The sequence below is a fragment of the Bidens hawaiensis genome, unplaced genomic scaffold (genome assembly GCF_021521415.1).
Source record: "Bidens hawaiensis isolate Kalapana, Puna unplaced genomic scaffold, B.hawaiensis_p1.1 tig00019299_1, whole genome shotgun sequence".
Taxonomy (NCBI): Eukaryota; Viridiplantae; Streptophyta; class Magnoliopsida; order Asterales; family Asteraceae; genus Bidens; species Bidens hawaiensis.
The window spans coordinates 193,730-206,126 of NW_027492921.1; the positions used below are offsets into that span (position 1 = coordinate 193,730).

At 39.2% G+C, this 12,397-nt stretch overlaps 2 protein-coding genes across 2 annotated transcripts; both read left to right on the forward strand.

Annotated features, from left to right (window-relative positions):
- Positions 1 to 221: 221 nt before the first annotated feature.
- On the forward strand, positions 222 to 8,460 carry LOC143557963 (uncharacterized). Its single transcript, XM_077046906.1, has 2 exons — positions 222 to 614; positions 8,422 to 8,460. The coding sequence occupies exons 1-2, from the start codon at positions 222 to 224 to the stop codon at positions 8,458 to 8,460; spliced, it is 432 nt and encodes a 143-aa protein (XP_076903021.1).
- A 2,185-nt stretch (positions 8,461 to 10,645) lies between these two features.
- LOC143557964 (uncharacterized) lies at positions 10,646 to 11,944 on the forward strand. The gene has a single exon (XM_077046907.1). The coding sequence runs from the start codon at positions 10,646 to 10,648 to the stop codon at positions 11,942 to 11,944; it is 1,299 nt and encodes a 432-aa protein (XP_076903022.1).
- The last annotated feature ends 453 nt before the right edge of the window (positions 11,945 to 12,397 follow it).

Below are 12,397 nucleotides of genomic sequence, written 5' to 3' on the forward strand. Positions count from 1 at the left end.
TGCTGTCTTAATAGGCCTCATAACCGAGAGTTGTGCTTTATTCACAATTGACAATCGTTGTCAGTCTGCCTAACCACTTACTAATGTTGTGTGCTACAGCTGCCATTACTAACTGGAAGCCAGATTCTCAAATCTCTATTTTATTAATGTTAATTGGGTAATTAATAATAGGATTATAACATCGAAGATACTAATTAAATTAGTTTTGCTTATTTGAACAGATGTCAACTGATAATAATTATTCATTCACCCTCAAGACTATTCTTGAGAAAGAAAAGCTGAATGCCACTAATTTTCTTGAATGGCACCGCAACTTGGGACTTGTTCTCAAGATAGCAAAGAAGCTCTATGTTCTCGATAGACCAGTTCCATTAGAGCCTGAAAACTATACAGCTGCTGCCAGAAAGGTTCTTGAGAAGCATAATGACGACTCCTCTGAAGTTGCTTACATTATTCTAGCCACCATGTCATATGAGCTTGCTAAAGGCTTAGAAGATCTTGGCGCCTATGAGATGCTTGAGCAACTCAAGGACATGTTTCAGAAACAAGCCCGTCAAGAAAGTTTCGACACCATGAAACAGCTTATCAGCTGGAAGATGGAACAGGGATCCCCTGTTAGTGCGCATGTCGTCAAGATGAAAGGGTACATCGACCAACTGAAGAAACTTGATTATCCCCTGTCAGATGAAATGGCAGCGGACTTCATCTTGAACTCTCTTCCCAGCTCTTACGACCAGTTCGTAATGAACTTTAACATGAATTGCTGGGTGAAGACAGTGCCGGAGCTTCATGGTATGCTCAAGACAGCTGAGATGAACATTCCTACTAAAACTAATCAAGTTTTGTTGGTTCGATCTGCTGGTGTCAAGAAGCCTAAACCCAAGAACTGGGGTTATAACGGAAAAGACAAGAAGAAGGTTACTGTTGTTGCCAAGCATGCCACCAACACTAACAGGAAAGTTGCCAAGGCACCGCCGCTGCCTCCCGAGGAGCGCCATTGCAACAAGTGCAATAAGATGGGGCACTGGATGCGTAACTGCCTTGAGTATCTAGCTGAGCTTGCAAAGAGGAGGGCCAATGGTGAAGGCTTCTCTAAAGGTATTCCCATATACGTTATTGAACTTTTCACTGTTTCTAGCAACACATGGGTATTTGATATCGGATGTGGTTACCACATCGTTAATGTCTTGCAGGAGCCTGAAAACAGGAAGAAACTGAAACAAGGCAGCATGAAACTCATCGTTGGTGATGGGAAGAGATTCCCAGTTCTTGCAACTAGCACATATCGTTTTGCTTGTCCGTCTGACCTTGTAGTTACTTTGAATAACTGTTTGTTTGCACCTGGTTTGACCAGAAACATTATTTCAGTTTCTTTAATTTTTGAACAAGGTTTTAAGTACGCTTTTAATGGTATTGCTATTTCTGCCTACTTGAATGATATCTTTTATTTTGAGGCTAAACCTCGAAATGGTATTTATGAGTTTGATGTTCAAATTAACAATAATGTATTTAATCTTTCTAAATGTATCAGATCTGGCATCAATGATACGTTCTATGGCATTGCCGACTTGGCCACATAAGCAAGGCACGAGTTAAAAGCCTCCAATCCAAAGGGATTATTGAATCCACAGGATCAGACTCTTTTGACGGCTGTGAGTCTTGTTTAGCTGGAAAACTCGCTAAGGACTCCTTCACTCATAAAAGTGAACGGGCAAAGGATCTGTTAGGACTTATACATACTGATATATGCGGCCCTTTCAGAACCATGTCTAGAAACCATGAAAGATACTTTGTTTATTTTATTAACGATTATAGTCGATATGCTTATGTGTATCTTATGAAACACAAACATGAAACTTTTGAAAAGTTTAAAGAGTTTCAAATCGAAGTGGAAAACCAACTTGGAAAAACTATTAAAATGCTTCGATCAGATCGAGATGGAGAGTATCTTAGCTCAGATTTCATCAATCATCTAAAAGAGCGTGGAATTGTTTCACAACTCACTCCACCCGGCACACCCTAACATAATGGCGAGAGCGAAAGGAGAAATTGAACCTTGCTAAACATGGTCCGATCGATGATGTGTAGAACTAACTTGCCTCACTCCTTTTGGAGCTTTGCCCTTATGACCGCCGCCCGCATTGTTAATCTGGCTCCAACAAAAAAGGTAAACAAAACCCATATGAGATATGGCATGGGCGTAAACCCAATTTGTCTTTCCTTAGAGTATGGGGATGCGATGCATATGTTACTAGTGATTCTGAGAAAAACTCGACCCCCGCGGCGTAAAAGTTTTTTTCGTCGGATACTATAACCAAAGCGGATATTATTTCTTCCACCTTGATACAAATTTTATTTCTATAAAAAGGAAGGGCCACTTTCTCGAGAAAGAAATTCTCGATCGAGGAACTGGGAATAATATTCTTGATCTTGAAGAAATCCTAGAACCACAAACAACCGTTGAGGAAGTTGGAACGTCTGATCAACAAGGTGTTGTTGCTGATACATCAGACTTAAACACTAGCATTCGCAGAAGTAGAAGGACTCCCATACCAAATCCTAGATACCTATGGCATCTGGATGGTCCCGAAGTCCTATTAGTAGCCGAGTCAAATGACGAGCCTACTAACTACAAATCTGCTATCATAGATCCGGAATCTGAGAAATGGCAAGAAGCCATGAACACCGAGATGCAATCTATGCATGACAATCAACTCTAGAACTTGGTTGAGCTACCCCTCGATGGTCGGGCAGTAGGGAGCAAGTGGATTTTTAAAAGAAAAACTGACATGCATGGAAATGTACATACCTATAAAGCACGGCTAGTAGCGAAAGGTTTTACTCAAACTCACGGAGTTGACTATGATGAAACCTTCTCGCCCGTAGCTATGACTAAGTCAATAAGGATATTACTTGCCATAGCCGCGTATTATGACTACGAGATATGGCAAATGGATGTCAACAACGCTTTTCTTAATGGACACCTTTCAGAAGATGTCTATATGGTTCAGCCTGAGGTTTTGTCGATCCCAAATATCCTAATAGGGTGTGCAAACTGAATAAGTCCATTTATGGACTCAAACAAGCATCTCGCAGCTGGAATCTACATTTTGATGAGTAAATCAAAGAGTTTGGTTTTGTTAAAAATGAAGATAAGTCTTGTGTTTACAGAAAGGCTAGTGGGAGCACTATATTATTCCTCATCCTGTATGTGGATGATATACTGATAATTGGAAACAACATTCCTATGCTTAAGGAAGTTAAGCACTGTTGGGATCTTGTTTTGCAATGAAATATCTTGGTGAAGCTGCTTATATTCTAGGAATCAAGATCTACCGTGATAGGTCAAAGCGGCTTCTAGGGCTAAGTCAAAGTACATACATAGATAAAGTCATGGCACGCTTCTCAATGGAAAACTCCATGAAAGGTGGAGTTCCCATTGCTAAAGGAACCTGCTAAGCAAAGCGCAATCTCCGGCAACGGACATTGAGACAAAGCATATGCAAGAAATTCCATATGCTTCAGCGATTGGCTCTATCATGTACGCTATGTTATGCACTAGACCTGACGTCTCGTATGCTTTAAGCATGACTAGCCCTTTTCAGCAGAGTCCTGGCGTTGCCCATTGGAATGCAGTAAAGAACATTTTAAGGTACCTGAAAAGGACCAAAGATATGTTCTTGGTGTTTGGAGTAGTGGAAGAGGAGCTCACTGTATGGTGTTACACTGACGCTAGCTTCCAGACTGACAGATGGAGGAGCTATTTACTGGAAGAGCTCTAAGCAGAGTGTGGTGGCAGATTCCACCACTGAGTCTAAATACATAGCTGCATCAAATGCTGCTAAGGAAGCTGCTTGGATGAAGAAGTTCATCACTGATCTCGATGTGGTTCCGAGTATTCGCAAACCAATTGAGGTGTTCTGTGATAACACAGGTGCTATTGCTCAAGCCAAAGAGCCCATATCTCATCACAGAGCCAAGCATATTCTAAGGAAGTTCCACCTCATACGGGAGATACTGTAACGAGGTGACATCATAATAAGCAAAGTAGACACAGATCAAAACCTAGCAGACCCGTTCACTAAGCCGATGACTCAGGACAAGAATGACCATCACAGGGATGCTATCGGTCTTAGATTATCTAGTAATTTGTTTTGATTAAGTATTTGGATGTATGAACATTAAAACAGTCATACTTTTGAGTTCTCTTTTGATTTAATGGTTAAATGCAAACGTTGAATATTATAACGGTGTTCATTTTAATACGTTTAATCCATGAATATTGTATTCTAAATTATCCGTAGTCGGTCAGACTCGTGGGAGCGCATCTGAATTAAGACTATTCTGACTTTGGACTCAAAGGGTTGACTTCCAAACTCACAGACCTCATTATGAATGATGTTGGATGTAACTCTGTGACCGTCAATTTTCAGGTCAATATCCGTACATGTCCTATAAATGATTACATTTTTATGAGTTTCTATTTGGTTTAAATTGCATTAACCAAGTCATAAAGTCTAGAGAAACCATACATTTCTTTATTATACATTCAATAGTTTTGAGAATTACCGGTACCCGTACACGAATAATCCGACACACTTAGAATTGGTAATTAACTTGGTTGAACCTGAATTAGTGTCCAAATCCATGATACGTTAATTATATGAAACATATATATATATACACACATGACACACTTGAGGTGCATAATTAGAGTTTTGTTGTATTTTAACTTACCATATTCATTATGATTGGCTCCTTATAGTTATTTATTTAATCAGCGTTTAAAACATCATAGAATTTATATTGAAGTTTAACTATATGCCAAAGTTTCTAATTAATGATCATAAACATACAAGACGTAACATCTCATTCCCTGTCTCATAAATTTTGATATCCATCCTCACGTGCATTTATATTTCACATGAGATTAATTCAAATAAACTACCTAGGACTAAATAATTTACCAGCCCACCCCCCTTAAATCTGTTCCACATAAACCGAACTCTTTTGAGTGAGTTTGTCTTTTGTTTAACCACTTTACTTGTAAAACATAATTCAAAAATCCATAACTATTTAATAAAACTAACATGTGTAAACCAACTAAGCTAGTTCCTAAACAAATTACACCCAAACCAAAAGCCACCCACCCTTGCATCCGTGAGACACCCAAAAGGGGTCCCTCCCCTCTTTTGTCTTTCAACCAACAACTCCGCAACACTTTTGTTCCTTAAAACCCAACATACCTAACCTTATCACCTCACACCCATACACTTCAAGTCACAAAGATCTTCTTTCTTCTTTTCCTAGAATCGATTGCATGCACAACCCCACCCACCATCTTTTATGTCCTATAAATGATTTCATTTTTATGAGTTTCTATTTGGTTTAAATTGCATTAACTAAGTAATAAAGTCTAGAGAAACCATACATTTCATTATCATACATTCAATAGTTTTGAGAATTACCGGTACCCGTACACGAATAATCCGACACACCTAGCGTTGGTAATGAACTTGGTTGAACCTGAATTAGTTTCCAAATCCATGATACGTTAATTATATGAAACATATATATATACACACATACACATGACACACTTGAGGTGCATAATTAGAGTTTTGTTGTATTTTAACTTAGCATATTCATTATGATTGGCTCCTTATAGTTATTTATTTAATCTGTGCTTAAAACATCATAGAATTTATATTGAAGTTTAACTATATGCCAAAGTTTCTAATTAATGATCATAAACATACAAGACGTAACATCTCATTCCCTGTCTCATAAATTTTGATATCCATCCTCACTTGCATTTATATTTCACATGATATTAATTAAAATAAACTACCTAGGACTAAATAATTTACCAGCCCACCCCCCTTAAATCAGTTCCACATAAACCGAACTCTTTTGAGTGAGTTTGTCTTTTGGTTAACCACTTTACTTGTAAAACATAATTCAAAAATCCATAACTATTTAATAAAACTAACATGTAAACCAACTAAGCTAGTTCCTAAACAAATTACACCCAAACCAAAAGCCACCCACCCTTGCATCCGTGAGACACCCAAAAGGGGTCCCTCCCCTCTTTTGTCTTTCAACCAACAACTCCGCAACACTTTTGTTCCTTAAAACCCAACATACCTAACCTTATCACCTCACACCCATACACTTCAAGTCACAAAGATCTTCTTTCTTCTTTTTCTAGAATCGATTGCATGCACAACCCCACCCACCATCTTTTATGCAAATGCTCATCAAAACTCCAAGTGTTAGAGATGAAGATTCAAGTGAAAGGGAGCTAGAGTGGTACTAGGAAACTCAAGACTTTCTCTTCTTCATCTTATTATTCTTATTATCTCATATATCCTTGCCTAGGTAAGCACTTACACCATATTCTTTCATTTACTTGATATATATATACAAGTCTTGAAAGCTTGGATAATGAACCACCCAAAGTATTAGACTGAAAGATGAATGAACACAAACTAGTAACTAAAACCTTATTTCTCAAAACAAACATCTTCTCTAAATCATGGGATATTAAATTGTTTATATAGAAGATATATTTAATGCAAGTCTTTCATAAGATTTGTTAGTAAAAGAGTAACATTTTTGGTAACCATAAAATACCACTAAAGATCTAAGAATGAGTTGTTTTAAACTAACAAAAGTGACGTGTTCATCCTCTTTAAATATGAGAAACAACCAACTTATGTTATATATGGTGTGTAAACAAATTTATAATTACAAGGACTAACCAAGGAACATGGGTAAAACCAAGATCTACAAAAAAAACATGTATAAGAAAATCGAGAACTATGGACAAAAACAAAACCGAGAACCCGAGACTCGTAATCACCACATAAAAGTTGTTAAGGATCTGGAACAAAAGGCCAATATTATTTTAAAAATAATGTTAAACAAAGTTTATAAACCATTAACCATAGGATAAAGTGGTTGCACAACTAGAGATAGACAGTTTGCTGGCAGTTTTAAAACTTGGATTCACGAAGTTATATCTCAGTCAATACTTAACCAAAAAGTATGATTCTTGAGTCTAAAATATACTACTACGTGTGTAGTTTCCAACCCAACCGGTTTAATGCGATTTGGACGAGTTTTGATACCCGAAACGGACTTTACAAAAATACGTGTCAATGCTGTCAGTTTGTTAACAGATTTGACTCTTACTAAAGGATACATAACTCAGTCATATTAAGTCCAAATGACATGATTCCTTTTGCAAACGATACCTTTATGTCTTATGGTTAAGGTTTGTACTCAAACTCTTCATGAAAATAAGTGTAGGTCAGTCAAATAAAGGTTTTTTTATAAACTATCAATTAATTTCGCTGTACGACCCTTGTGTACTAATAAATGTGTTTGGACATCTTAAACACCTCCAAAAATTATGGCTAATAGTTTTTTCGAAACCTATTACATGTGAGATTATGTGATAAAAATTTCAAGTCAAAAGAAGGTCGTTTAATACTATAAAACACAGTAACCTCGTACCCCAAAATATCTATAGAATATGTGAAGAATCTGTGTACCTATAAAATGATGAATACTAATTCTAAGTCATCTAAACCCAATATGAAGCATGCAAGGGAACCTATGGACTAATTATAACGGGCTTAATATATATTACCTTTTATATATTTATCCAAAACTTAAATGTACGATAAACCACATAAACAAATCACCAACGGTTCATCGGGATATACATTGACAATAAACACATACACCATCGAGTCTAACATGTTGGGTGGACTTTATACAAGATCAACTTGTATGTTGATATTGTACTATGAGATTTTAAGTAACCGTAATTGATTAGGTCACAGTTAGGAGAAGTCTCACGTTTGTTTTCGATATTCGCTAACTGTTCACGCAGAAACTCAAAGGTGAGTTTCACGGCCCCTTTACTTTAAACGTTTTATAAACCGGGGGAAAAACATACAAATACTCGTTATACGTTAATAAGAAACAAGATCCGACCTTTATGTTTACAAGAGTTACCGTTTGGATCCATAAAGTCCCCATATCGTTTATTTATAACCATTAGCTATGTTTTAGCCAGAGATTCTGTGAATAGTACTATTGGGTTTGACACCCCAGTCATGGTTTGTCACTCTAATTTGCCGATCAGTATGGTCGAATGATTGCATAGTGTCTACTCGTTGCTCGTGAGGTACGGGTGAGGGGCGAAACACCTGTGTCTTGGTTTGGTTATGCCTCATGTAGTTCATATGTAACGTATTCTTTGCTAGCTTACGATAGGTCAATCGTTACTTGTTTTTGCTTATCGTATACGTGGAAGCATTTTCATACTAAGAGGTTTTACAAACTAGTAAACGCTAAAACCTGTGAACTCACCAACATTACGTTGACATCTTAAAGTATGTTTTTCAGGTACTTAAAGCACAATCACTCAAGTGGAAAGCGTCGTAGGTTAACATGCACACAAGTGTTGGATACGCATTTTGAAGAATTTTACTTGTATAACCCATGCCTTGGGTCATATGGGCAAAATCTTAGAAACAATGTCTTTTAATAAATGTTTTGAGACTTAAACGTTGATTTTGGGATGTAAACTCTGAATTTTAACCATGTATCCAATTTGTGTGTTTGTGTTTGCAATAATCATATGCTTTGACAACCACATTCGTCACCCCTCATGATTCCGCCAAGGTGGGGTGTGACAGATTGGTTTCAGAGCCATTGGTTATAGCGAACTAGGAGTCTAAATGAACCTGGTCTATAACTAGATGACTCTTCAAAAAAAAAATCATAAATACGTGGCTTGTTAAATCATTTTCAAAAATCAAGTGTCCTTTCAAAACGGGTTTCCTTTATTTGTGCTTAGTCGTTACACACGTGTTGCATGTAGATTACCATGAAATGTTTACATCTACTTGTGAATACTTAGATAAGTGTATAGTTGCATGCATCTTACCTTCGTTATTTTGTACGGATAATATTGTCGCAGCATGTCGTCAAGCAGTCACCCCATTGAGATCACAGATTCAGAGGATGAGCCGACTAAGTATCACTCTACCACTGATCCCTCTGAGCATCACTCGTTCTCTAAGTCCGAGCCCCAACCCATGACTGAGGATAAGGCAGAGCCCTCCGAGGATGATGAGCATGTCGATGTCCGTGATGCCTTTGATGACCCGATTGTTCCTGATATCCCTATTGACCCTATTTTACCAGTTCACCCTGATGCCCCTGTCGCCCCATTTTACCCTGATGCCCCTATCGTCTCTAATGAGCCGACTCACCGACCCCAACGACGAGTGCGTTTTCGCAGCCTTACCCTTCCTCCATTAGCTCCAGGGGAGCCAGCATACTATTATCGCAAGAAAAACGGAGGTCCTCTGAGGATGATGGCGCCCAAGAAAACCACTCGACTTCCGGCTAAGAGGAAGCTAGCCTCTCGTTCAGCAGATGAGGAGCCGCCTAGTAGGAGTCGTCGTTATCGAACTCATCTCATGACTATTCCATGGATGCCTCGCACACTTGCTCGCTGGAGAGACTTGGATGGCATACCATCTACTTATGAGCGTGGTGAGTCTTCTCGTTCAGCCCCACCGCTACCCCTCACTGGGGAGCCTCTAGAGTTGACAGTCCCTACGTTGTTTTCTCGCACCAGCGCACACGAGGACCATTTGGATTGGGCATTTGATCACATTGGAGACTTGAGGTACTCGACATGACAAATGCAGCATGACTATGGCTGCGGGTTGAGTGCTATGGGGGATCGTGTGAGGAACTTGCAGAGAGATATGAGGAGGTTGGAAAGTCAAGGGGATTTCAACGAGCAGTTTGTTCATGTGCTTCGTCATAGGATCGCCACTACCGAGGAGCACATTATGAGAACCGAGCTAGTAGCTAGGATCAGCGCAGGAGTTGCAGGACTTGCTGTCCTTTTCTGCATGTATTCCTGCTTTTATCAGTAAACCTAGTACGTGCGGGTTGTGCCCGTAAGACTTTATTTAGCTTAAAACTTAGTACTTATGTGGTCATATGAACCCACCTATTATGTATCCTATTTTGGAAATGATGTGCTTTGTTGGATTGACTATGTATGCTATGGTTTATGATTATGTGATTGTTGTGTTTGATTATATTCTTTTGCACATGTGTTGACATTACCATTATCTGTATGTCTTATTCTTTTATCTTTTGTGATTAGAAAGAAAACATGCCTCCTCGAAAGAAAGTAACACGACAGAACACTAGGGAAAACAACCCTATGAGCAACGAGGACATTGAACAGCTTCTTTCTCAGCGTGTGGCTACGGCTATTGCACAACTCGAGGCGAACCGCACGACAAATGGTGGAGGTTCAGGAAGTCGAACTATCGGTGGTGGGCCTGAAGGTAAAGTTAAACAAAATAAAACTCAAGCGTTAAGTGGAGAATTAACTGATCAGGATTTCAACTTGTCTAAACTATTAGCCTTGGTAACGCAGATACTGGAAGCAATCACAAAGGGTGTTCCTATAAGACCTTTTTGTCTTGCAAGTTGTCACCCTCGAACCTTTCGCGGCACTGAGAGTGCAATTGGATTACTACGGTGGATTGAGAAAATTGAGTAAGTTCTAAAGATTAGCAACTGCCCTGACGTCGACATGGTTAAATACACCACCTGCACTCTCGAAGACAAAGCGCTCGCATGGTGGAAATCTCAAGTTAAAACTCACGGATTGGATGAGGCATACCTGCTTAAGTGGGAACATCTAAAAACCTTGATTCTCGAGGAGTACTTCCCCCGAAATGAGCTCCAAAAGTTGGAAGCCGAGCTCTGGAGTTTGACAATGATTGGTGATGATCTAGTTGGGTACAATGATCGCTTCAATGAACTTTCAACTCTTGTGCACCACATGGTCACTCCTGAAATCAAGATGATTGAGCGCTATCTCTGGGGTCTCGCACCTCAAATTTGTGGCATGGTGACTTCGTCAAATCTTACAACCACGAAGAGTGCCATCACCCTGGCTAACAAGCTAAGAGATGACGCCGTGCGTGATGGACTTTTTAGTAAAAAGGAGTATGATAAAAAATCTGGGGAAAAGAGGAAGCATTTTGGTAAAATGAGCAACAAGTCTAAGAAACCGAATCATAGGAAGCAAGAAACCGCCAAGGTTTTTGCCGCTAATGTTGTGGAACCAAGGGTTTATGGCGGTACTCTACCTAAGTGTAGTCGGTGCCCTTACCATCACGTGGGGAGGTGCACGCAATATGAGAAGTGCAAAAAGTTCGGTCATCAAGCTACGACTTGTAGGGTCAATGTCACTGCAGATAAGAATGTTGACAGGATCAAACAAGGATGTTATGAATGTGGAGACCCCAAGCATTTCAGGAAGGACTGCCCAAAGCTAAAAAATAACCAAGCTCGTGGTAGGGCATTTGTGATAGGAGCTAGTGACGCTCACCAAGACCCTAATACCATCACGGGTACGTTACTAGTAAACAATCACTATGCCTCTATATTATTCGACACAAGTGCCGATTTGAGTTTTGTGTCAAAAGATTTTAAATCTTTTCTTAATACTAAGGCACGAAAATTAAACCAACATCATACAATTGAATTGGCTGATGGTAAGCTAATTGAAAGCGATGAGGTTGTCCAAGGGTGTAATTTATTTTTAGAACGTCATTCGTTTAGCATAGACTTGTTACCCGTAGAACTCGGAAGTTTTGATATTGTCGTTGGCATGGATTGGTTATCAAAGAACCATGCGGAGATTGTGTGTTTCGAGAAAATAATACGCATCCCACTCCCAAATGGAGAGACCCTCTTGATTCATGGCGAGAAGAGTGGCGCCAAGTTACAACTGATAAACTGCATGAAGGCCCGAAAGTTTTTACGCAAAGGATACCATGCATTTTTAGCACATGTTGTTGATAGGGAACCCATGGAGCGATGAATTGAAGACATACCTATCAATAGGGATTACCCTGAGGTCTTCCCCAAAGACTTGCCAGTGTTACCACCGCCAAGACAAGTTGAGTTCCGAATTGATTTGGTGCCGGGAGCTGCACCAATCGCTCGATCGTCATATCGATTAGCACCATCAGAGTTGCAAGAACTCTCCAATCAATTGCAAGAATTATTAGATAAGGGTTTTATAAGACCAAGTTTCTCACCGTGGGGAGCTCCAGTCTTGTTCGTGAAGAAAAAAGATGGAACTTTTAGGATGTGTATCGATTATCGGGAATTAAATAAACTCACGATTAAGAACCGATATCCACTTCCTAGAATTGACGACTTATTTGATCAACTACAAGGTTCTAGCTTCTACTCAAAGACCTACCTATGGTCTGGATACCATCAATTGAGGATTCAAGAGGAAGACATTCCCAAGACTGCATTCCGAACT